The sequence below is a fragment of the Schistocerca serialis genome, chromosome 3 (genome assembly GCF_023864345.2).
Source record: "Schistocerca serialis cubense isolate TAMUIC-IGC-003099 chromosome 3, iqSchSeri2.2, whole genome shotgun sequence".
Taxonomy (NCBI): domain Eukaryota; kingdom Metazoa; phylum Arthropoda; class Insecta; order Orthoptera; family Acrididae; genus Schistocerca; species Schistocerca serialis.
The window spans coordinates 1,013,913,392-1,013,936,132 of record NC_064640.1 but is presented as its reverse complement, the minus strand read 5'-3'; the positions used below and the strand labels follow the sequence as shown (position 1 = coordinate 1,013,936,132).

The following is a 22,741-nucleotide window of genomic DNA, read 5'->3' as shown; positions in this document are numbered from 1 at the left end:
AGGTGGAGTTGGTGGATGTGCCTGACATGGATGAGCCTGAGAAGTAGAGGTCAACATCTACATAGGTAGCTTGTTGAGCTCAAAAGGGCTAGATGATGTAGATTTTAGAGCAGACTCAAGGTTCTAGAGAAAAAATCAGGGACTTTCTTTGGCACTGGTCCAGATCATAATGATGTCATCTACAAATCCAAATTAGACAAGTGGTTTTAGGTGTTGTGTGGATAGAAGTGATACTTCTAGGTAGCACATAAACAAATGAGCATGAGACAGTGCCATGAAGGTATCCTTGTCAGTTCCATGGTTTTGTTTGAAGATATTGCCTTCAAATAACGTATAATTATGAGTCAGAATGTGGTTAGCCAAAACATTATGAACTAGGCGATATTAGTTGATGCTGGTAAAGGTAGTATTCCACAGCAGCAAGATCCTATGTGGGCAGGGGAGGGGGGGGGGGGGGTGAGGGGAAGGGGGAGTTAATATACAGGGATTTAGCATAAGGTACATGATGGTATAAGGCCAGCAACTGTTGGGAAGGGAGACTGAGGAAAATTTGTTGCGAGTGCTGGTAAATGAAGTCAGAAGAATATTGGTGAGAGCATTGTTTTTGCCAGCCAAGATGAGGCAATGAGCAGAGTGATTACTGGAGTTGGGTTTGTGGAGTTTGTTAGGAAGGAGATTAGGGTTTAACATCTCATTGGTGATCAGGTCATTACAGAAGAAGCACATGCTCAGATTTGGGGAAGTACAGGAAAGGAAATTGGCCATGTCCTTTCAAAGAAATCAGATCAGAATTTAGCTTAAATGATTTAAGGACATCACAAAAACTTAAAAGTGGAGGGCAGGATGGGTATTTGAATTGATATCCTCTTGTATACAATTCCATTCTCCACCATTGTGCTATACTGGTAAGTATTGAGCTTAGGGAGCAAGTGAATGGCTCCCAGAATGAAATTTGCACTCTACAGTGGAGTGTGTGATATTATGAAACTTTCTGGCAGATTAAAACTGTGTTCTGGACCGAGACTTGAACTCAGATCCTTTGCCTTTCATGAGTAAGTCCTCTACCAAATAGCTACCCAAACACGATTCATGGCCCATACCCGCAGCTTTACATCCACCAGGACCTCAGCTCGTACATTCCAGACTTTACAAAGGTTCTCCTGGGAAACTTGCAAGACTAGTACTCCTGGAATAAAGAATGTTGCTGATAAATGTCTTAGCCACAGCCTGGGGGATGTTCAAGAATGAAATCTTCTCTGTGTAGCAGAGTGTGCACTGATATGGAACTTCCTGGAAGATTAAAACTGTGTGCCAGACCAAGACTTGAACTCGGGACCTTTGCCTTTTGCGGGCAATTGCTCTAACGACAGAGCTACCCATGCACGACTCGTGACCCATCGTCACTGCTTTACTTCCACCAGTACCTCATCTCCTGCTTTCCAAATTTCATTGCCGGCCATTGTGGCTGAGCGGTTCTAGGTACTTCAGTCCGGAACCGTGCTGCTGCTATGGTTGCAGGTACGAATCCTGCCTTGGGCATGGATGTGTGTGATGTCCTTAGGTTAGTTAGGTTTAAGTAGTTCTAAGTCAAGGGGACTGATGATCTCAGATGTTAAGTCCCATAGTGCTCAGAGCCATTTGAACCATTTGAGCCAAATTTAATTCTGGAAACATGCCCCTAGGCTGTGGCCAAGCCGTGTCTCTGCAGTATCCTTCCTTGCCGGAGTGCTGGCCTTACGAGTATCACAGGAGAGTGTCTGTGAAGTCTGGGAGGCAGGAGATGAGGTACTGGCAGAAGTAATGCTGTGAGGATAAGTCACGAGTCAGGCTTGGGTAGCTCTGTTGGTAGAGCACTTGCCCATGGAAGGCAAAGGTCCTTAGTTCGAGTGTAGGTCTGGTATACAGTTTTAATCTACCAGGAAGTTTCTGGTTAAATGTTGGTGTCCCAGGGGCTGATAGTGTGTATTAATGTGTCAGGTTTTCAGATGGAACTAATGTTTGAGAAGCTGCTGGAGGTCACACTGGACATCTGCAATGGAATCATAGTGTTAATGTTTGTAAACAACGGTGCTCGAAGGTTTGGACATATTGGGAATGAAGGTGAAGCCAGATTGCCAGCAAGTAACTTCAGTAAAGTTATAAGGGGATGTCTGGATAGAAGTGGCAGAATATGATTTGAAGGTAGTTGGGACTGTCTGAAACAAGGTTCTGTGTGTAAATTTTGCTGACTGTGGTCAGTATAGCGAGTGATGAAGAAATGATTCCACTGAAGGGAATAAGTAAAGGAAAACATGTCCTTTTCTTGTCCAGCATGGCTAAACCTTAGTTAGCTGCTCAGAATCAGTGTGGCTATTGGGAGATGAAGGAAGTTACAGGAAGCATTTTAACTGGAGGAGATCAGCAAGGCAGTATCTGAAGTGTCTAAAGATTTGTTGGGGTGCAGGAGGTGGCGAGAAGTCACCGGTACTTTGTTGAGCAGATGTACTCACTGGCAGGAATAACACATAAATAGCTGAGACAGCTTCTAGCCATTTTTATCTCAGAGACTTGTTACAGTAAATTACTGTCTTAAGGAAAAAGGACCCAGTGAAAGAAGCAGAACTGGTTAGTTGCAGCCTGAGCTTGGATGATGTGATTATGTTGGACCATGGTGGTGACAGTTAAGAATTGATGCGATCAGAAAAAAGGGTATGTAAATGTAACTCCATCTTCTGGCTGGAGTATTGGACTATGGCTGGTCAATATCCAATAAAACAATATCAATCGCCGTTATTTGGGTTTATTTCTAGTCTACCAGTTTCGAAGATACACTATGTCATCTTCATGCCTGCTTCAATTGAGTAACCTTCTGTGCTGCTTTATTTTGTAACACGAAGGTTACTCGATTGAAGCAGGCCTGAAGATGATGTAGTGTATCGTCGAACCTGGTAACCTAGAAATAAACCTAAATAATGGCGATTGGCATGGTTTTATTGGGAAAGGGCACGTCTCTGTATACGTCTCTTGAACAACACTTCAAATGTCAGACAGGATTTCAGGAAGAGTCTGTGGTATTGGAATTTTGCTATGGCAATGGCTAGTTGTTTGAACATTGTTCATATACACTAGAGAAAGAGAGGTTGCTCAAAGGTTAGCAACATCTTTGTGCTGGTATGTGTTTCCATGCATCACACACCAGTCTGGTTTAGCTAAGCTGTGGCCTTTCCTCATTTATTTATTAACATAAATATTTGATAATCTGAAATTTAAGGAAAATGGTTTTAATGACACACGGTTTAAAGAGTTGGCAAAGAAAATCAACTTCTATGAAATATCAGTTTCAATTAATGCTTTATTAGTTTAAAAATGTTAATAGTTATAAACATCTGATGTTTTGACCACACAAAACTTCAGATATTTTAAATCATTCATGGCACTGAAAAATATAGGGGCCCATTCTGAAACAAACAAATAATTTGAACCTAATTTATTTATGAACAAGTTAAGATAAAAATAACAGGAAATAGTAAAAACTTTGAAGGCGTTCAGAATGATTTGAGGGAACAATAACTCAGCCTATAAAGCATTTAGAACTGATTTTCAAATGTGTAACTGAAAGGTATGAGTGGTAATCACTAAGTTAGGAATGAGTGAACAAAATGTGTTGTACACAAATGAAAAGGTCAGATGAGAAAGAAAGTATAACATCACTAATTATTGGTTTAAACAGGAGAAAGGGAAAGAAGCTTATAGATTCAGCAATAACGGGTCTTTTTATTATTATCCATTGATACATTATTATCATTACTACATCAATTGACCACAAACAAATTCACTTTTTTCTTAAAATGTCCTTCCATTCCACCCAAATATAAGTCAAGTATGTTACCTAGTTTCTGCTATAATCTACATTTTTTACCATCTATTAACTATTGTAAGCTATCATAGTCCATAATCTGCACAAAATACTTTTGTTTGTAATTAAAGACAGGTACTATCTACATTTTTGTGCTACCTATCATTTCAGAATAGAAATAATCAATGGTAACAAACCTATTTTGTTAGAATATTATACCATTCTATGGCTCTCTTGTCTTGTGTCATTGGCAATTTAATGTTTCTTCACTTACATTAGGTACAGAATTCACTGTCATGCAAACAAAGATCAATGAGAAATCTCTCAGTAACTGCTTATCTATTTTTTTCAGTATGCTGAGAATACAAACTGATATGTATAAAGTGCTCTATAAGTGAGAACTGAAAGGATTTTCTTTGTTTTGGGGTTTGCTTTACCTGAGAACTACAGTTATTGCCATACTGTCTGTCCAATTGTTAAACACACACACACACATAAGTCAGTTTGGTGCATTTTAAAAGGTATTCCGTTGCAGTGCTCTTCTTCTCATAATCCCAGACTTTAGCATGCTTTGTTTCATCTGAAGAGATTACATGAGCATGTGTCCATAAGAAAAATTTTGGGGTTACACACATTATCAAATTCTCATTAATGGCTAATATTACTTAGTTCTAGAAGGTAACTACTTTCCTTAAGTTGACAGATCAGTGCAGTATGTACAGTAATAATTTTTTGTAAGATATTTTCAGACAATTAATTGCATCACTATTCAGAAAATCTTCCAGGAGATTTTTGCAGTACTTAGCTAGTGCACTATTGCTTGGTTTAGTTTGCTGTTTGTACAGGTTAGTAGCAAATGGTAAACATTATCATCTTCATGCCACTGCACATCAAAAACACCTATTTTCGTATAACTTTTTATCATTAGCTTCTGCCTGTTTCATAGATTCATCTGGGATTTACACTGGCACATTGAAGCTTATTTCATCCATAAATCCCAGTCGCAAATCCACATATTTTTGTGTACTGTGTAGCCTGTACTTTTCAAAATAAACTAACAACTCATTCATTTTTTTAAAGAAAATATGGCCCCTTCAGGCAAAGCTAGATTATTTTTCGGTGTTCCTTTGTGTCCATACATTGACACAAGATTTCACTTTTAAACCATTTTTTTCCTTTCTTTGTTCAACATTAGATATACGAAGTGCTGCACATGTTCCTTCAGTAAATTTAAGTCTCTTACCAGATATCTGAGTGCATGCTGTGAAAACAGTTGAGGGATGGACTCATGTCTCCAGGTCAGTAGACATTGGTATCAGCATCAGTAGTTTCACTTATAATTTCACTCTCTGATGTTACACTCTCCAATACAGCTGGAGGCAAGGAAATGGCAGGTTATCTCCACGTGGTATTGGTCTAATCACATATCGAATTTTAAACTATATATAACTTCCGTTTGCATGGAATTCATCTACACTAAGTAAATGAAAATAACAGTCATCACAGAGTTCCTTATATTCTCATCAAGAAAGCATTCATCAAAGTGTTCCTCATTTGCCCACTGGGAAAATTAATAGACATTGCTTTAATTGCGTTTCTCCTACTAATTCAGAGTCTTGTACATGGGCAAAATTGGGCAGTTATCTGTTCTTATGTGTACAATTAATGGAAGTGTTAATGCTTTTTCCAGTCAGGAGTTTTGCACAATTTGAAGATATGGAGTGTAACGATGGAACTTAATGTAATGATCAGTAAGACTGCTGTCTTGTAAGATGTTAAAATCAAACAGAAACATGTTAACTATAACTTCACACATGATACACAATGAAAACTACACTGAATTAATAATTAGTTGGGAATTATTCTCAATCTGTCACAACGTTTTACAAATTTATTTATTTCTGTTTAAAGTTAGTATGGGAGCTTAAGCAGCACAATTTACAGATATATGCAAAAAATGATAGATATGTAAATATAGAATTTTAAAGGAATCTGTTTATAAATGCAAATAAAACACATTAAAATTCAATATTCTATGAAAAATATTTAGTTTTTACCTTTATTCCACCATGAAATACAGTGATGGCTGTTGTTGTGCGAACAATTGCATTTGCAATAGGTTTAAGTGCTAATTCTCGAGCCATTAGTCCCGAAAAGAGCCATAAATTACTATACAGAATTTTATAACCAAACGAAACCTGGAAGGCAAAGAAGTGTGACATTAAAAGGGACAGCCACAGGAATCTACATGCACTATCCATTACACAGTACACTGTCATATTTTTAAAAACATATTTCCAAATATTTCATAGTATCTGTCTACCCATTAAAGACAATATATTGGACATTTATAGTTTGAAATGGAATGTTAAAAATGGTTACCGTACTGTAAAAATAAAATGGTATTGCAGTCTGCTTACCAGGCTGATATGGATGGCTACATAATCACACTTTTGATAAGGAATACCTTTAAAAACAGCCCCAGGAATATAATATATTTGGCTATTGAGTAAGTGTTATGCATGAATTAGAAAGGAACACAACACAAACTCTGATGACAGTGAGTGACACCAAAATTAAACTGACCTAAATTATATTCAGCACTAATGACAATACAGAGGAACTGACCTAAATTATATTCAGCACTAATGACAATACAGAGGAAATGTTGAGTCTCATTGTTCCACTGTGATACTGAAAGTTTGACTGCACATGGTATGGTTGGCCATACCAAAAGATGACTACTACTACTATTACTACTGCCATTTCATTGTAACACCACCACACTGGCACTGTGATGGGTAAATGGTGGAAGGTGAAAATATACTTTCCATCAGGTTGATATTCATAATTCAGTAATCTACCAGTACAGATGCAAATGGCATTACCTCTTCATTCAATGTATTATGTGCCAACTCCTGCAAGTTGCACAGAATACATCTGAATTTGCATCACACTTTTGTGTAAATTCATTCATTTTAGCCAGTGGATCAGTTTTATTTTAGATGATAGCTTGTTGATAGATTCTTAGATTTGTTGCTTTATAGAGGCCAACCTAATAATCTTCAAAGGCTGTTCCAAAAGAAAAGTTGCACCTGACTCATCTAATGAACTATTTATAGGGCTACAGAACAAGATAAATCCCGTTAATAATTTCTGCATGACATGTTATGACATTACACCTCCAAGGTCGACAACACATCTACATCCCTGCATCAATGATTGTTGACTTGCCAAGCAACCAGTTTTCATGGAAAAGTAGATTTCCTGCTGTTCTCCTATGCAACACACTCGCAGGCCATAGCAGATGGAGTAACCACAGTTTCAGTCCCCGCACTTGAGGTCTCCAATAATCTCTCCAGAATCAACACCATGGTCATGGCATTTCATGAGACAGCCTCATTGTTCCGGCCATTCATCCACAAGGTTGAACCATGGACCAACTATATTGCAAGTATGGAGCAGCACTTCCTGGTCCACAGTATCTGCATCTCTGGTAATGAGCAGTGATGCACTTTTCTGTTGGCTTATACAGGACCAGAGATATATCATCTAGTACAACACCTTAAATCCAAGACAGAGCCCCATGTGCTCTTATACAATAGGGTCAAATCCAGTTTGCTTGAATCTTTTGACTCTCAAGTTCATATAGATGATAATGATGATGGTTTGTTGGGCACTAAGCATCAAGGTCATCAGCACTCATACAAGTTCCCAATCTTTCCAGTTCCAATCTCACCTCTGCTCAAATGATGATGAGATGATGAGGACAAAGCAAACACCCAGTCCCCGGGTGGGGAATATCCCTAACCCAGCTGGGACTCGAACCTTGGACCCCATGATCAAGAGGTAGCAACTCTAGCCACTAGTCCACGAGCTGTGGACTCAAGTTCATATAGTTGCTCCTAGACATAAATTCTTCAGCTATCACAAGCCCAGTGGACAATCATACAAAGAATGGATTGCACAGTTACAAGGGCTACCCAGGGACTGTAGGTGCAGTAATCAGGACGGCACACAGTCATATGCAATTCATTAGTCAGAAACATTATATTAGTGCATGTTCTGCAGGATGCACTCTGGATGGACTTGTTGAAATCAAGAGATCCTTCATTAGAAACATGTCTGCCTATCATTAGGGTTTTTGAACAGTCACTGCATTCATCAGCAACTCTACAAGACTCAGCCCAAGTATTCACAACCAGGACAACCTGCAGACTCCCACTGGCAGTCAGAACTGATAGGCAAATGGCACAAAAAGACAAGGCACTGAGGCACCATTCCAAACAATTGCCATTGTGTAGGCTGTGTTTTATATTGCACCCCCATCATGATCTGCTTATCTTTATCTGTAATAATTCAGAATTATTGCTAAGAAACAATTTTTAGCATATATGTGATGCTAGAAACAAAGAAAATTTAAGGCTAAAATTATACTACAAAAGCTATGAAAAACTTCCACAGTTTGAACTAAGTTTTCTGAGAAGAAAACTATACAGCATCCTTCTGTAAACAAGTTATTTTTAAATAATGAAGCTATCTTTATAGAGTAGTGTAAAAGATGTGTCCTAATGGATGTAAATTAAGAATAATTTTAGTTTTTTATGCTTTGTATGTGTCTCAGTTACATTACTTATATTCCACATTAATTCCAACTTATTTGTACGGTTCCTGTCATTTTCCATCACACCCTACATTCCTCTACATCTATATAATGTACAGTTACATCTGTTCAACTCCATTCTAAACAAGATGATTAAGTTGTTGTAAACTGCCTTATTGTATCTACTGACTCATGTATCACAGAACAAATCATTACTTCTCAGGAACACTGAATGATTTTATCCATTATTGTTGTTTTTCCCTTCTTTAGCTTACTGCAGTTTAAGAGTGACTTTCATCAGACATCTTTTGCTTCTATTCACAAAACATCTTCAGTACTCATTAGCATTTTTTTCCTCTCGTTTACATGTCTTAAGTCCACTGTATTTCCCCTGATATTAACAGAGTTTGAACTCTCTCTCTCTCTCTCTCTCTCTCTCTCTCTCTCTCTATGTGTGTGTGTGTGTGTGTGTGTGTGTGTGTGTGTGTGTGTGTGTGTGTGTGTGTGTGTGTGTGTGTGTGTTTTTCACTTTTTGTTATTTTTCAGCTACTACTTGACCTCTACTTCATCATGAACTATGGACCATGTCGTTGGTGGAGAGGCTTGCGTGCCTCAGTGAAACAGATAGTCGTACCACACATGCATCCACAGTGGAAGGGGTATTTGTTGAGAGGCCAGACAAACATGTGGTTCCTGAAGAGAGGCAGCAGCCTTTTCAGTAGTTGCAGCATCAACAGTCTGGATGACTGACTGATCTGGTCTTGCAACATCAACAAAAACAGCCTTGCTATGCTGGTAACGTGAACAGCTGAAAGCAAGGGGAAATTACAGCTGTAATTCTTCTCAAGGCCATGCATCTTTATTGTATGGTTAAATGATGATTGCATCCTCTTGGGTAAAATATTCTGCAGGTAAAATAGTCTCCCATTTAGATCTCTGAGTGGGGACTACGTGGAGGATGTAGTTATCAGGAGAAACGAAACAGGCTTTCTATGGATCAGAGCGTGGAATTTCAGATCCATTAATCATGCAGGTAAAGGAAATGGATGGTTTAAAGTTAGATATAGTGGGAATTAGTGAAGTTTGGCGGCAGGAGCAACAGGACTTCTGATCAGGTGAATACACGGTTATAAATACAAAATCAAATAGGGGTAATGCAGGAGTAGGTTTAATAATTGGTAAATAAACAGGAATGTGGATAAGCTATTATGAACACCATAGTGAATGCATTATTGTAGCCAAGATAGACATGAAGCCCACACCCACAACAGCAGTACAAGTTTATATGCCAACTAGCTCCACAGATGAGGAGAAGAGTGAGGAAATGTATGATGAGGTAAAAGAAATTATTCAGATGATTAAGGGAACTGAAAATTTAATAGTCATGGGGGACTGGAATTTGATAGTAGGAAAAGTAAGAGAAGGAAAAGTAGTAGGGGAATGTGAACTGGGGGAAAGGAATTAAAGAGGAAGCCGCCTGGTAGAATTTTGCACAGAGCATAATTTAATCATAGCTAATACTTGGTTTAAGAATCATGAGAGAAGGTTGTATACATGGAAGAGATTTGTAAACACTGGAAGGTTTCAGATTGATTATATAATGGTTAGACAGAGACTTAGGAAGCGGATTTTTAAATTGTAAGACATTTGCAGGGGCAGTTGTGGACTTTGACCACAATTTATTGGTTATGAACTGCAGATTAAAACTGAAGAAACTGCAAAAAGGCAGGAATTTCAGGAGATGAGACCTGGATAAACTGAAAGGATCAGAGGTTGTAAGGGGTTTCAGGGGGAGCATTAGGGAATTATTGACAAGAACAGGGGAAAGGAATACAATAGAAGGAGAATGGGTAGCTTTGAGAGATGAAGTAGTGAAGGCAGCAGAAGATCAAGTAGACAAAAAGATGAAAGCTAGTAGAAATCCTTGGTCAACACAAGAGATATTGAAGTTAATCAAGGAAAGGAGAAAATTCAGAAATGAAACAAATGAAGCAGGTGAAAGGGAATGCAAAATGTCTAAGAAATGAGATCACCAGGAAGTGCAAAGTGGCTAAGCAAGAATGGCTAGAGGACAAATGTAAGGATGGAGAAGCATATATCACTAGGGATAAGATGGACATTGCCTACAGGAAAATTAAAGAGACCTTTGGAGAAAAGAGAACCACCTGTACGAATATCAAGAGCTCAGATGGAAAACCAGTCCTAAGCAAAGAAGGGAAAGCAGAAAGACGGAAGGAGTATATAGAGAGGCTATACAAGGGAGATGTACTTGCGGGCAATGTTATGGAAATGGTAGAGGATGTAAAGGAAGATAAGCAGGGAGATAGGATACTGCATGAATAATTTGACAAAGAACTGAAAGAATTAAGTCAAAGCAAGGGCCCGGGAGTAGACAACATTCTGTTAGAGTTATTGATAGCCTTAGGAGAGCCAACCATGACAAAATTCTTCCATCTAGTGAGCAAGATGCACTAGACAGGCAAAATACCCTCAGACTTCAAGAAGAATATGATAATCCCAATTCCAAAGAAAGCAGGTGCTGACAGGTGTGAAAATTATTGAACCGTCAGTTTAATAAGTCATGGCTGCAAAATACTAACACAAATCATTCACAGAAGAATGGAAAAACTGGCAGAAGCTGACCTTGGGGAAGATCAGTTTGGATTCCTGAGAAATGTAGAAACACGCAAGACAATACTGACCCTATTACTTCTCATAGAAGACAGGTTAAGGAAAGACAAACCTACAATTTACAGCATTTTTAAACTTAGAGAAAAGTTTTTACAGAGTTGACTGGAATACTCTCTTTCAGCTTCTGAAGGTGGCAGGGGTAAAATACAGGGAGTGAAAGGCTATTTACAATTTGTACAGAAACCAGATGGCAGTTATAAGAGTAGAGGGGCATGGAAGGGAAGCAGCGGTGGAGAAGGGAGTGAGACAGTGTTGTTGATGTCATTAAATCTATATATTGAGCAAGCAGTAAAGGAAACAAATGAAAAATTTGGAGTAGGAATTAAAATGCAGGGAGAAGAAATAAAAACTTGCGGTTTGCCGATGACATTGTAATTCTGTCAGAGACAGTAAAGGACTTGGCAGAGCAGTTTAACAGAATGGACAATATCTTGAAAGGAGGATATAAGATGAACATCAACAATGGCAAAATGAGGATAATGAAATGTAGTCTAATTAAATCACTTGATATGGAAGGAATTAGATTAGGAAATGAGTCACTTAAAGTAGTAAATAAGTTTTGCTACCTGGGCAGCAAAATAACTGATCACAGTCAAAGTAGAGAGGATATAAAATGTAGACTGGCAAAGACAAGAAAAGCATTTCTGAAGAACAGGAGATTTATTAACATCAAGTATAGATTTAAGTGTTAGGAAGTCTTTTCTGAAAGTACTTGTCTGGTGTGTAGCCATGTATGGAAGTGAAGAATGGATGATAAACAGTTTAGACAAGAAGAGAATAGAAGCTTTTGAAATGAGGTGCTACAGAAAATATTGAAGATTAGGTGGGTAGTGTGGTGTCACCGCCAGACACCACACTTGCTAGGTGGTAGCTTTAAATCGGCCGCGGTCCATTAGTACATGTTGGGCCCGCGTGTCGCCACTGTGTGATCGCAGACCGAGCGCCACCACAAGGCAGGTCTCGAGATACGGACTAGCACTCGCCCCAGTTGTACGGACGACGTAGCTAGCGATGCACACTGACGAAGCCTCGCTCATTTGCAGAGCAGATAGTTAGAATAGCCTTCAGCTAAGTCAATGGCTATGACCTAGCAAGGCGCCATTAGTAACATTGCATGTATCTAAAGAGTCTCACTTGTATCGCCACAATCTCCAGATGTACCACAAGGATGGATTAAAGTTAAGTATTCCAGCAGCTACGTACTTTTCTTTATAGCATTCATTACGTATCCTGTTTCAGACCTCACGCCATCCTGCCTTAGCTTAGCGCGTGCCTTTCGGCTTCCTCTCATTGTGTCTAGGCTGTCTTGTCTAGACACAACAGGTAGGTCACATGCCTAATGAGAAGGTACTGAATAGAACGGGGGAGGAAAGAGATTTGTGGCACAACTTGACTAGAATAAGTGTTCAGTTGGTAGGACACATTCTGAGACATCAAGAAATCACCAATTTAGTACTGGGGGGAAGTGTGTGTGTGTGTGGGGGGGGGGGGAGGGGGGGGGGATCAGGGGATCATAGAGGGAGACCAAGAGAAGCTTGCACAGGATAGAGTAGCATGGAGGGCTGCATCAAATCAGTCTTTGGACTGAAGTCAACAACAACCACAATGAGCCTCATGATTTTGCTGCATTTTTGCACTTCAATTTGTAAACTTCACAATAGCTGTCCTCATAGAAACAGTTATGCAGTTTTCCTAAAGATGGAAAAATAAAATGTATGAATAAAATATGTAAATAATAATAAAATATCAAAATAATAATAACTGATATTTAACAGGTTCTTTACACAATTCAAGGTATATACATCATAATAATTGCTGGAATGGGCACTGTCAGGTGCGTGATTGTACTGCAGACAAATACAGTTTTATAATTGGCGATGGTAACAAAGCTTTCAGACAACTGAAAACATAGGCTCTTATAGGTAGAATAAGAAAGTTTTAGCCCTTGAATGGAACTCTGAGACACACCTTGTGATACTATGCTCCATTTAGAATGTTAATTAACTTTTCTTGAAATGACAGTTCAACTATGTGATCAAAAGTATTTGGACACCTGGCTGGAAGTGGATTACAAGTTTGTGGTGCCCTCCATCAGTAATGCTGGAATTCAATATGGTGTTGGCCCATCCTTAGCCTTAATGACAGCTTCCACTCTCACAGGCATATGTTCAATCAGGTGCTGGAAGGTTTCTTGGGGAATGGCAGCCCATTCTTCACAGAATGCTACACTGAGGAGAGGTATTGATGTCAGTCAGTGAGGCCTGGTACAAAGTCGGCATTTCAAAACATCCCAAAAGCATTCTATGGGATTCAGGTCAGGACTCTGTGCAGGCCAGTCCATTACAGGGATGTTTTTGTCATGTAGCCACTCCGCCACAGGCCGTGTATTATGAACAGGCACTCAATCATGCTGAAAGATGCAATTGCCATCACCGAATTTCTCTTCAACAATGGGAAGCAAGAAGGTGCTTAAAACATCAATGTAGGCCTGTGCTGTGATACTGCCATGCAAAACAACAAGGGTGCAAGCCCCCTCCATGAAAAACACGACCACACCATAACACCAACGCCTCTGAATTTTGCTGTTGGCACTACACACACTGGCAGATGACGTTCACCGGGCATTCACCAATAACCACACCCTACCATCAGGTCGCCACATTGTGTACCATAATTCGTCTCTCCACACAATGTTTTTCCACTGTTCAATCATACAATGTTTACACCCCTTACACCAAGCGAAGTGTCATTTGGCATTTACCAGCACGATATGTGGCTTATGAACAGCCGCTTGACCATGAAATCCAAGTTTTCTCACCTCCTGCCTAACTGTCATAGTACTTGCAGTCAATCCTCATGCAGTTTGGAATTCCCATATGATGGTCTGGATAGATGTCTGCCTATTACACATTATGACCCTCTTCAATTGTCGGCGGTCTCTGTCAGCCTGTACACTTTTGTGCTGAACGTGTCCCTTCATGTTTCTACTTCACTATCACATCAGAAACAGTGGACTTAGGGATGTTTAGGAGTGTGGAAATCTCGCGTCCAGACGTAAGACACAAGTGCCACCCAATCACCTGACCAAGTTCGAAGTCCACGAGTTCTGCGGAGCGCCCCATTCTGTTCTATCACAATGTCTAATGACTACTGAGGTCACTGATATGGAGTACATGGCGGTAGGTAGCAGCACAATGCACCTAATATGAAAAATGTTTGTTTTTGGGGGTGTCTGGATACTTTTGATCACATAGTGTACCATTTTTCCTGCTCTGCAGTTATGACATAAGACATTGCAGAACACTGTTCTTAAACCCATATTTATCTAATCTGTAAATAAGCAAGACATGTTTTACTGAGTCAAAGGCTTACATGAGACTCCAGAAGACATCTGCAAGATTACTTCTCTGATCTAACAGTTTACTTATCTTTTCAATAAACTTTTTCACTGCATCCAGAGTATTTTTTCCTTCTTGGACTACAAGCTAGTTACTTAGGATAATAGCATTTCTTATAGTAAAATTTTGAATTTGGATTACAGCTACTGTCATCAGCACTTTTGACAGGATTCTAAGACTAAAAATAGGGTACTGGTGATAATTCCTCATGTCCTTCTTTGACCTTATCTTAAATGCACATTGTAATTAAAATATAGTAATGATACCTATTGAACAATCTTCTTTGGTCTACTCATTTATAATTTTGGCCCGGCCTCAGCAGCGAGAGGCAGTGTTGTGTGTGTCAGTTGCATCTGTGTGAATGTGGGTGTGTATGTTGCCTAAATGAGACAAAGGCCTTCTGGCCAGAAACTTACTTGTTTATCAGTCTTTTTGTTGTGCATCTCTATTACATGGTGAGCAGTGATTTTTCCTTTTCATAATACTGTCAGTATTCCACCCTGGATTTTCCATGGTTTCATTTATAATTTTGGATTGAACTCAGCTGTTTGATTCTTGTTACCAGAAAGCTTAAGAGTTACTCATAAACTCACATGTGGTGCTAGGTACTGAAATGTGGCTGCTTCAGGGCCTTGGCCGAGTAGAGCTGGCTGAGGGTTTTTTTCTAGACGTGCAACAGCTGCTGCTAGAATTCCAATAGCTGATTCTGCTGGTGGAAAGCTGGAGTGCCCTGGACTTCCCCTTACACTGAGTTCAACAGTGGCAGAGCCTTTTTCTGAGACTCCAATGCTAGGTAAAAACAAACATTTTGCAGGTAAGGAATACACATGAATGACACAGTAGATTAAAAAAATACTGTAATCAGCACAGCCACATGACAAATATCTTATTATTTTTTTCTAGCATAAGTACATTTTTTAATTGTCTAATTACTGAACTACTACACTACTGGCCACCCAAAATACAACACCCTGAAAGAAGCATCCAAATTAGGTGAAATTTGCAGCAAGCTTTTGCAGCAATGAAAGATGCACACTATTAGCATTTCAGCAGAGGTGCACATCAGAGGTGTCAGTCAAGTAACACAGCCTGCAAGTGCTATTTAAAGGGAGAACAGATAGTCATGTGGACATACTGGAATTGTTCATTCGTGCAGTTCTTTTGTGTAAACAGCTTCAGTACGCCTTGTAGAAGGCAGCGATTGTCTTTAGAGCATGTTTTGGAGTTCGACTGAGGGAGAATAGTTGCCTATAGGGATTGCAGATTAACCTTCAGAGAAATCAGTGGTTGTGTCAAATGGAATGAAGCAACTCTGATGTGGATCTGTAACGATTTGATGAAGGAGAGAATGACAGATTGCTGGGACTGATTAAACCCAACTTGTTGCACCACTACATGTGATGACATGCATAATGTGCACATGGCAGTGATGGATCACTCTGCCACATCATGAACTATATCACAATACATTTGGTCTGTTCCACAACAAGCAGTGTCCGCGTGTACCATTCAGCATTGTATGCAGCACGGTGGACTGTCTGCAAAGTGTCAATTGCTGCATTTACCAGTGAGTCAATGCCACAGGTGTATGGGCTGGCAATGGTGCTATGAATGACGGATATGGAAAACTGAATGAAATGACATTGTTTTTACTGATGAATCTTGATTCTGCCAGCACCACCATAATGGTCAGATTAGAGTCTGGAGATGCCATGGTGAGAGAACTGTTGCCTTATGCATCACAATACTAGTCCTGCACCTGATATTATGGTTTGAGGTGCTACTGGTCTCCACTTGTGCACCCCTGTAGTATGTATTGCCAGTACACTAACCAGCCAGTGTTACATCTCTGATGTGTTGGAGCCTGTTGACCTCCCATGCCTTCGGAGCTTGCTAACAGCTACAATGCAACAAGACAATGTGCTACCACAGGAGCATGCAATTTTCAAGACTTCTTCATCACCCATTGGACTGCAATGTTGCCTTGGCCTCCCTGTTCTCCCAATCTCTCACCTATCAAAAATGTCAGGTCGATGATTGCAGTACAACTGGTCCAAGATATACCACCCACTGCTATGCCAGATCAGCTTAGGTGATATGTGGAAGCGGTATGGACTGATATACCCCAACAACGCATCCAGAGCCTCTTTGATTCAGTGCTGAGGCATGTAGCAGTGGTTATAGCCAGGAATGGTGGCAACACTCAATACAGATTTCATCATCTTTCTCACTCCACACAGGGCTGTATTCTCAATCATGCAATCTTCGGGCAACATATTATCTCCCAAATCAATTTGATTGTGATATCTCTGGACCTTTTTGGTGTTGCATTTTGGATGGCCAGCAGTGTTTATTTCATCTGCATATTCTTTTGCCTGTATTAGCAGATAGTATGACTGCAGCATTTAGAATATTCCACTCTGATTGTTATTCTTTGTTTTTTATAAATTTATGATAGCAGAAGTAATTCCATGTCTATCAGGAGCTGGTTTCATTTATATAGCTGGCAACATTGTATAAATGACTTAAAAGTATTTGCAGCAGGTATTCTGAAACTATGAAGAAATATAAATAAATCTGAGTTATCAAAGGCATTTCCTCTCACCATCCCATACCAACTCCCATTCCTGTCAAAAAACACCCTATAGTAAAAACAGATGTAACTCTTCTGAAATATCCAAATCAATATATCATTTATAAAATTGCTATCCACATGATGTCACCCACAGCTCTCACTGGAACCTCAGATCTGTACATAACAACAAATTTGTTAATACACAATTATGTCTGTTCAAATTCAAATTCAAATGCTTTATTCACCTTGAACATCTTTACCTGCTACTGGAATTGCCAAAGTTAAATGAAGTAACAATAACAATAATAATAAAAAATCAAACAATGGAAAATCCAGGCTTGAATGTAACAATATTAGGGAAGGAAAGTTGCTACTCACCATATAGCGGAGATGCTGAATCGCGATAAGCACAACAAAAAATGACTGCTTCGCAGCCTGTGCCATATGGATCCTTCCCACAAACACCAGCTTTTCTGAACTGTGCAGGTGGGAATTTTTCCTGCAATATATCCCATGTTCCCATAACACTCCTGGCCTCAACCTTCATTAGTCACTGTCTTCACCCATCCAGCCCCCTCCCTGTTCCCATTCCAGCACTACACAGCTGTCATTTCACCACCACACCCAATCTTTTAATTTCTTTTCATTTCTGCTACTTAACCCCCCCCCCTCCCCTCCCTCCCTCCCCACATTCTCTCCTGCCCTCTGTCTAAACTACAGCACTTCACTGTCTGCCACCCCCACCATACTATCCTTGCCCCTTCCCATTCTAGCCTCCTCCTTACCCCCACCCAGTCGCCACTCCCATCATGCACTGGTGCTGCTGCTTGCAGTGTGGTTTCAGTTGTGTGTGTGTGTGTGTGTGTGTGTGTGTGTGTGTGTGTGTGTGTCTGTCTGTCTGTCTGTCCGTCTTTCTATTTCTGACAAAGGCCTTAATGCCCAAAAGCTATAATTATGTGAATCTCTTTGTTGTGCCTATCGCGACTCAGCATCTCCGCTATATGGTGAGTAGCAACTTTCCTTCCCCAATAATAATAAAAACTTAGACAACTGTTATTAAGTACAAGAAAATCATACATGGTAGATAAACTGTGTAATTAAGTAAATGACAATAACAATAAATAATCACATGATAGAGCAATTACCAGATAAAAACACTACATAGTAATGAATGACAAAGATAATCAATAACTAAACATACAAATGACAATAAGCACATGAGACAGAAATAAAATAGTTACACAGCCAGACATAAATGGTTATAAAAACTCTGTTATTTATTGACTTCTCATTCTCATATGAAATGTGGGTCATTTGTCACACATTCGAGGAATTCTTGAACAGGGTAAAGTCCTTCACCCTTCTTCGATTTCGCAAGGCTTGTTTAAAATTTATTTACTGGCACTTTGTATGCACTTTCAGATAATCTGTTGAAATAGACAAGACCATGGTATATGTAGCTGTTTCTCAGTCTTTGCCAGGTAGCATATAGCACATAAGCTGTATGTCCATTTCTTGTACTATAGTTATGGATAATTATGGTCCTCCTTAGGTAAAGTATACTTAGGTTTTTTTAACACAGATAAGGCAATCATAGACATACAGGCTAAGTAGTGTCATTGCATTTAGTTGCATTGATTTGTGTGAGCTAAGACTTGCAATCCCTTTTACAGCTTTCTTTTGCCATTTAAACACTAATTTTGACCCTGCAGAATTACCCCACAGTAGTATCCCATAAATCCATAAATCAGGTGGGAGTAGAAGAATGAAAAATATGCATATAATTGAAGTTATTTACTGACACTGTTCCTCAGCTTGTACAGAAGAGACAACACATGTACCACTCTGACACATAATTTCCCTGTGTGGGTATGCCAGCTGAGGTTTTGGTCAATGTGAAATCCTAATAACTTGTGTGTTTTGTTATTATGACTGGGAGCATTCAAATGAATAAAATGTCTGCAGTTTTAATGTAATTTTTCTGCAGTGCCAAGTAGAACAACATTGCTTTGCTACCACCATTCTGTGTTGCACATTTTCAAGCTTCACATGTAATGAGTGTTGTGTCTGCATATAACACTACAACACATAGCACAATGGTGGAAAATCATTTATATAAGTAACAAAAAGGAAAGATCATGAACAGATCTCTGAGGTACACTCTACATGACTTGAACACATTATTACTTTTAATTATTTACCTTAACTAACTGTTTTATGTTGTCCAAGTAAGACTGGACAGAGCATTCCTCTCACTTCTTAGTGGTAGAGTTTTCTGTGAGAATATGGTGGGAGGCAATATCAAATGCTTTCATGAGGTCCACATTGTTGCACAGCTAATCTCTCTCGCTCTCTATGCCTTTTTTTTACCAGCTATATATTTGTGTTACCATGCTTTCAACTGCTTTGTCTGTAGAAATTATGGATCTTAAATCATGCTGTGAGGAGCTTAGTATACCATTATTCATTACATTCAAAATATTGACTCATCTGTTTACGCATGCAGTATTCTATTGTTTTCGATATTTTAGGTGTAAGTGATACATGATGATAGTTATCTTGAGGCACTTCGTCTCCTTTCTTATGAACTGGTTTACAGAGACACTGTCCAGTCATATTAATGTGACTTCTTGTCAAAAGCCTGAATAAACAGCTTTTGCAGTGTGGACTGCTGTGAGACATGCAGGAAGAAAGTCAGTGAGGTTGTATAAAGTACTGACAAAGATGTGGAGCCATAATGACTTCAGTGCCATCGCCAGCTGCACTAGGTTTCTCGGCTGAGAATCCATGGCACAAACAGCCTGATCAAGTGGCTTCACAGATTCTCAACAGGGTTTAAGTCTGGGGACTTTGGTGGCCAGGGGAGTATGGTAAACTCATCCTGGTACTCTACGAAACATGCACATGCACTACAAGCTGTGTGACACTGCACTGCACTGTGTGACACTGCACTGCTGGTAGATTCCATCATGCTGAGGAAAAACACAGTGCATACAGTGGTGAACGTAGTTCCCAAGGATATCTACATCTACATCTACATCTACATCCATACTCCACAAGCCACCTGACGGTGTGTGGTGGAGGGTACCTTGAGTACCTCTATCGGTTCTCCCTTCTATTCCAGTCTAGTATTGTTCGTGGAAAGGAGGATTGTCGGTATGCCTCTGTGTCAGCTCTAATCTCTCTGATTTTATCCTCATGGTCTCTTCACGAGATATACGTAGGAGGGAGCAATATACTGCTTGACTCCTCAGTGAAGGTATGTTCTCGAAATTTCAACAAAAGCCCATACCGAGCTACTGAGCGTCTCTCCTGCAGAGTCTTCCACCAGAGTTTATCTATCATCTCCATAACGCTTTCTCGATTACTAAACAAACCTGTGACAAAGCGCTTCTCTCCGTTGTATCTTCTCTATCTCTCCTATCAACCCTATCTGGTACAGATCCCACACTGCTGAGCAGTATTCAAGCAGTGGGCGAGCAAACGTACTGTAACCTACTTCCTTTGTTTTCGGATTGCGTTTCCTTAGGATTCTTCCAATGAATCTCAGTCTGGCATCTGCTTTACCGATGATCAAATTTATATGATCATTCCATTTTAAATCATTCCTAATGCGTACTCCCAGATAATTTATGGAATTAACTGCTTTCAGTTGCTGACCTGCTATATTGTAGCTAAATGATAAGGGATCTTTCATTCTATGTATTCGCAGCACATTACACTTGTCTACATTGAGATTCAATTAACATTCCCTGCACCATACGTCCATTCGCTGCAGATCCTCCCGCATTTCAGTACAATTTTCCATTGTTACAACCTCTCGATATACCACAGCATCATCCGCAAAAAGCCTCAGTCAACTTCCGATGTCATCCACAAGGTCATTTATGTATATTGTGAATAGCAACGGTCCTACGACACTCCCCTGCGGCACACCTGAAATCACTCTTACTTTGGAAGACTTCTCTCCATTGAGAATGACATGCTGCATTCTGTTATCTAGGAACTCTTCAATCCAATCACACAGTTGGTCTAATAGTCCATAGGCTCTTACTTTGTTCATTAAATGACTGTGGGGAACTGTATCGAATGCCTTGCAGAAGTCAAGAAACACGGCATCTACCCGTGAACCCATGTTTATGGCCCTCTGAGTCTCGTGAACGAATAGCGCGAGCTGGATTTCACACAATCGTCTTTTTTGAAACCCATGCTGATTCCTACAGAGTAGATTTCTAGCCTCCAGAAAAGTCATTATACTCAAACATAAAACGTGTACCAAAATTCTACAACTGATTGACGTTAGAGATATAGGTCTATAGTTCTGCACATCTGTTCAATGTCCCTTCTTGAAAACGGGGATGACTTGTGCTCTTTTCCAATCCTTTGGAATGCTCACGTCAGTATAGTTCTTCCCTCCTCACGCCAGCCTGCGTGAGCTAAAATGTGTACATTTCAGCCTCCTCTAGTAACACAGAGTTGGCTCTTCTGCCAACACAACAAATTCGAATCAAGAACAGCTGCCAACATGAGTAAGTAAGAAGTAGATATCCTTGGTGTAGTGGAGCAGCTTAAATCACTTGAAAAGGGCAAGTCCTTATATCAATTAGGTTCCTTTCAGAGTATGCTGATGCAATAGCTCCATACATAACAATCATAAACTGCTCATTCGACAAAACATCCATGCTTAAAGAATGGAAGGTGCACAGGTTACACCAGTATTCAAGAAAAAACCTAAGGGTAATCCACTGAATTACAGATCTACATCACTATAGTTGATTTGCAGAAGGATTTTGAAACATACAGTACACTGTGTTTTAATAGTATGGATTAAGTAGAAGAAAACAAAACCTGAGATAGATGGCAGTGAGATTTTTGGGGAAAATTTAAGTGTATACTGAAAGGATAGGCTAATGGGAAATGGAGATGCTGTATTTGTCACAGTAAACAAGAAGTGCAAATCCATAGAGATAGAAATTGAAGCTGAATGTGAAATTGTTTGGGCAATTGGATCCTTCTATTGCTCATCAGACTCATCTTCTGACGTAATCAAAAATTTTAGAGAAAACCTCAGTTCACTTGTAAGTAAATTCCCCAATTATACTGTCATCACTGGTGGAGACTTCAATCATCCAACAATCAGTTGGGAAAATTACAATTTTGTTAGTGGTGGTTATGATAAGACATCCTGTGAAACTTTACTAAATGCCTTCTCTGAAAATTACCTAGAACAGATAGTTAGAGACACCACTCATGATGGAAATACATTGGATCCAATGACAACAAATAGACCTGACATCTCTGAGGAGTCCACATAAAAATTGGTATCAGGAACCATGACACAGTTGTGGCAACAATGATTACTGAAGTTCAAAGGCCAACTACAATGAGGAGAAAGATCTATATATATTCAGTAAACTAGATAAAAAATCACATGTAGAGGAACTCTGGCTCAGGTTTAAAAGTATAGTTGATCATGCACTGGATAAATGTGTATCCAGTAGAAGAGTTCATAATGGGAGAGAACTTCCACAGTATAGAGTCACTATAAAGAAACTTCTAAAGAAATGGAGATTACTGCATAATAAGTGTTACACAATGGTATAGCTATAGATAGAGATATTCTGAATGAAACTCATTTG

At 39.5% G+C, this 22,741-nt stretch overlaps 1 protein-coding gene across 1 annotated transcript in view; it reads right to left on the bottom strand.

The window, feature by feature from the left end:
• LOC126471474 (N-fatty-acyl-amino acid synthase/hydrolase PM20D1-like) overlaps positions 1-22,741 on the bottom strand; it is a 248,749-nt gene that overhangs the window by 18,972 nt on the left and 207,036 nt on the right. The window contains exons 6-7 of the mRNA XM_050099670.1: positions 15,121-15,316; positions 5,893-6,033 (exon numbers count right to left, since the gene is read on the bottom strand). Of these exons, the coding sequence (XP_049955627.1) occupies positions 5,893-6,033; positions 15,121-15,316 (337 nt within the window). The remainder of the gene's footprint in view (positions 1-5,892; positions 6,034-15,120; positions 15,317-22,741) is intronic.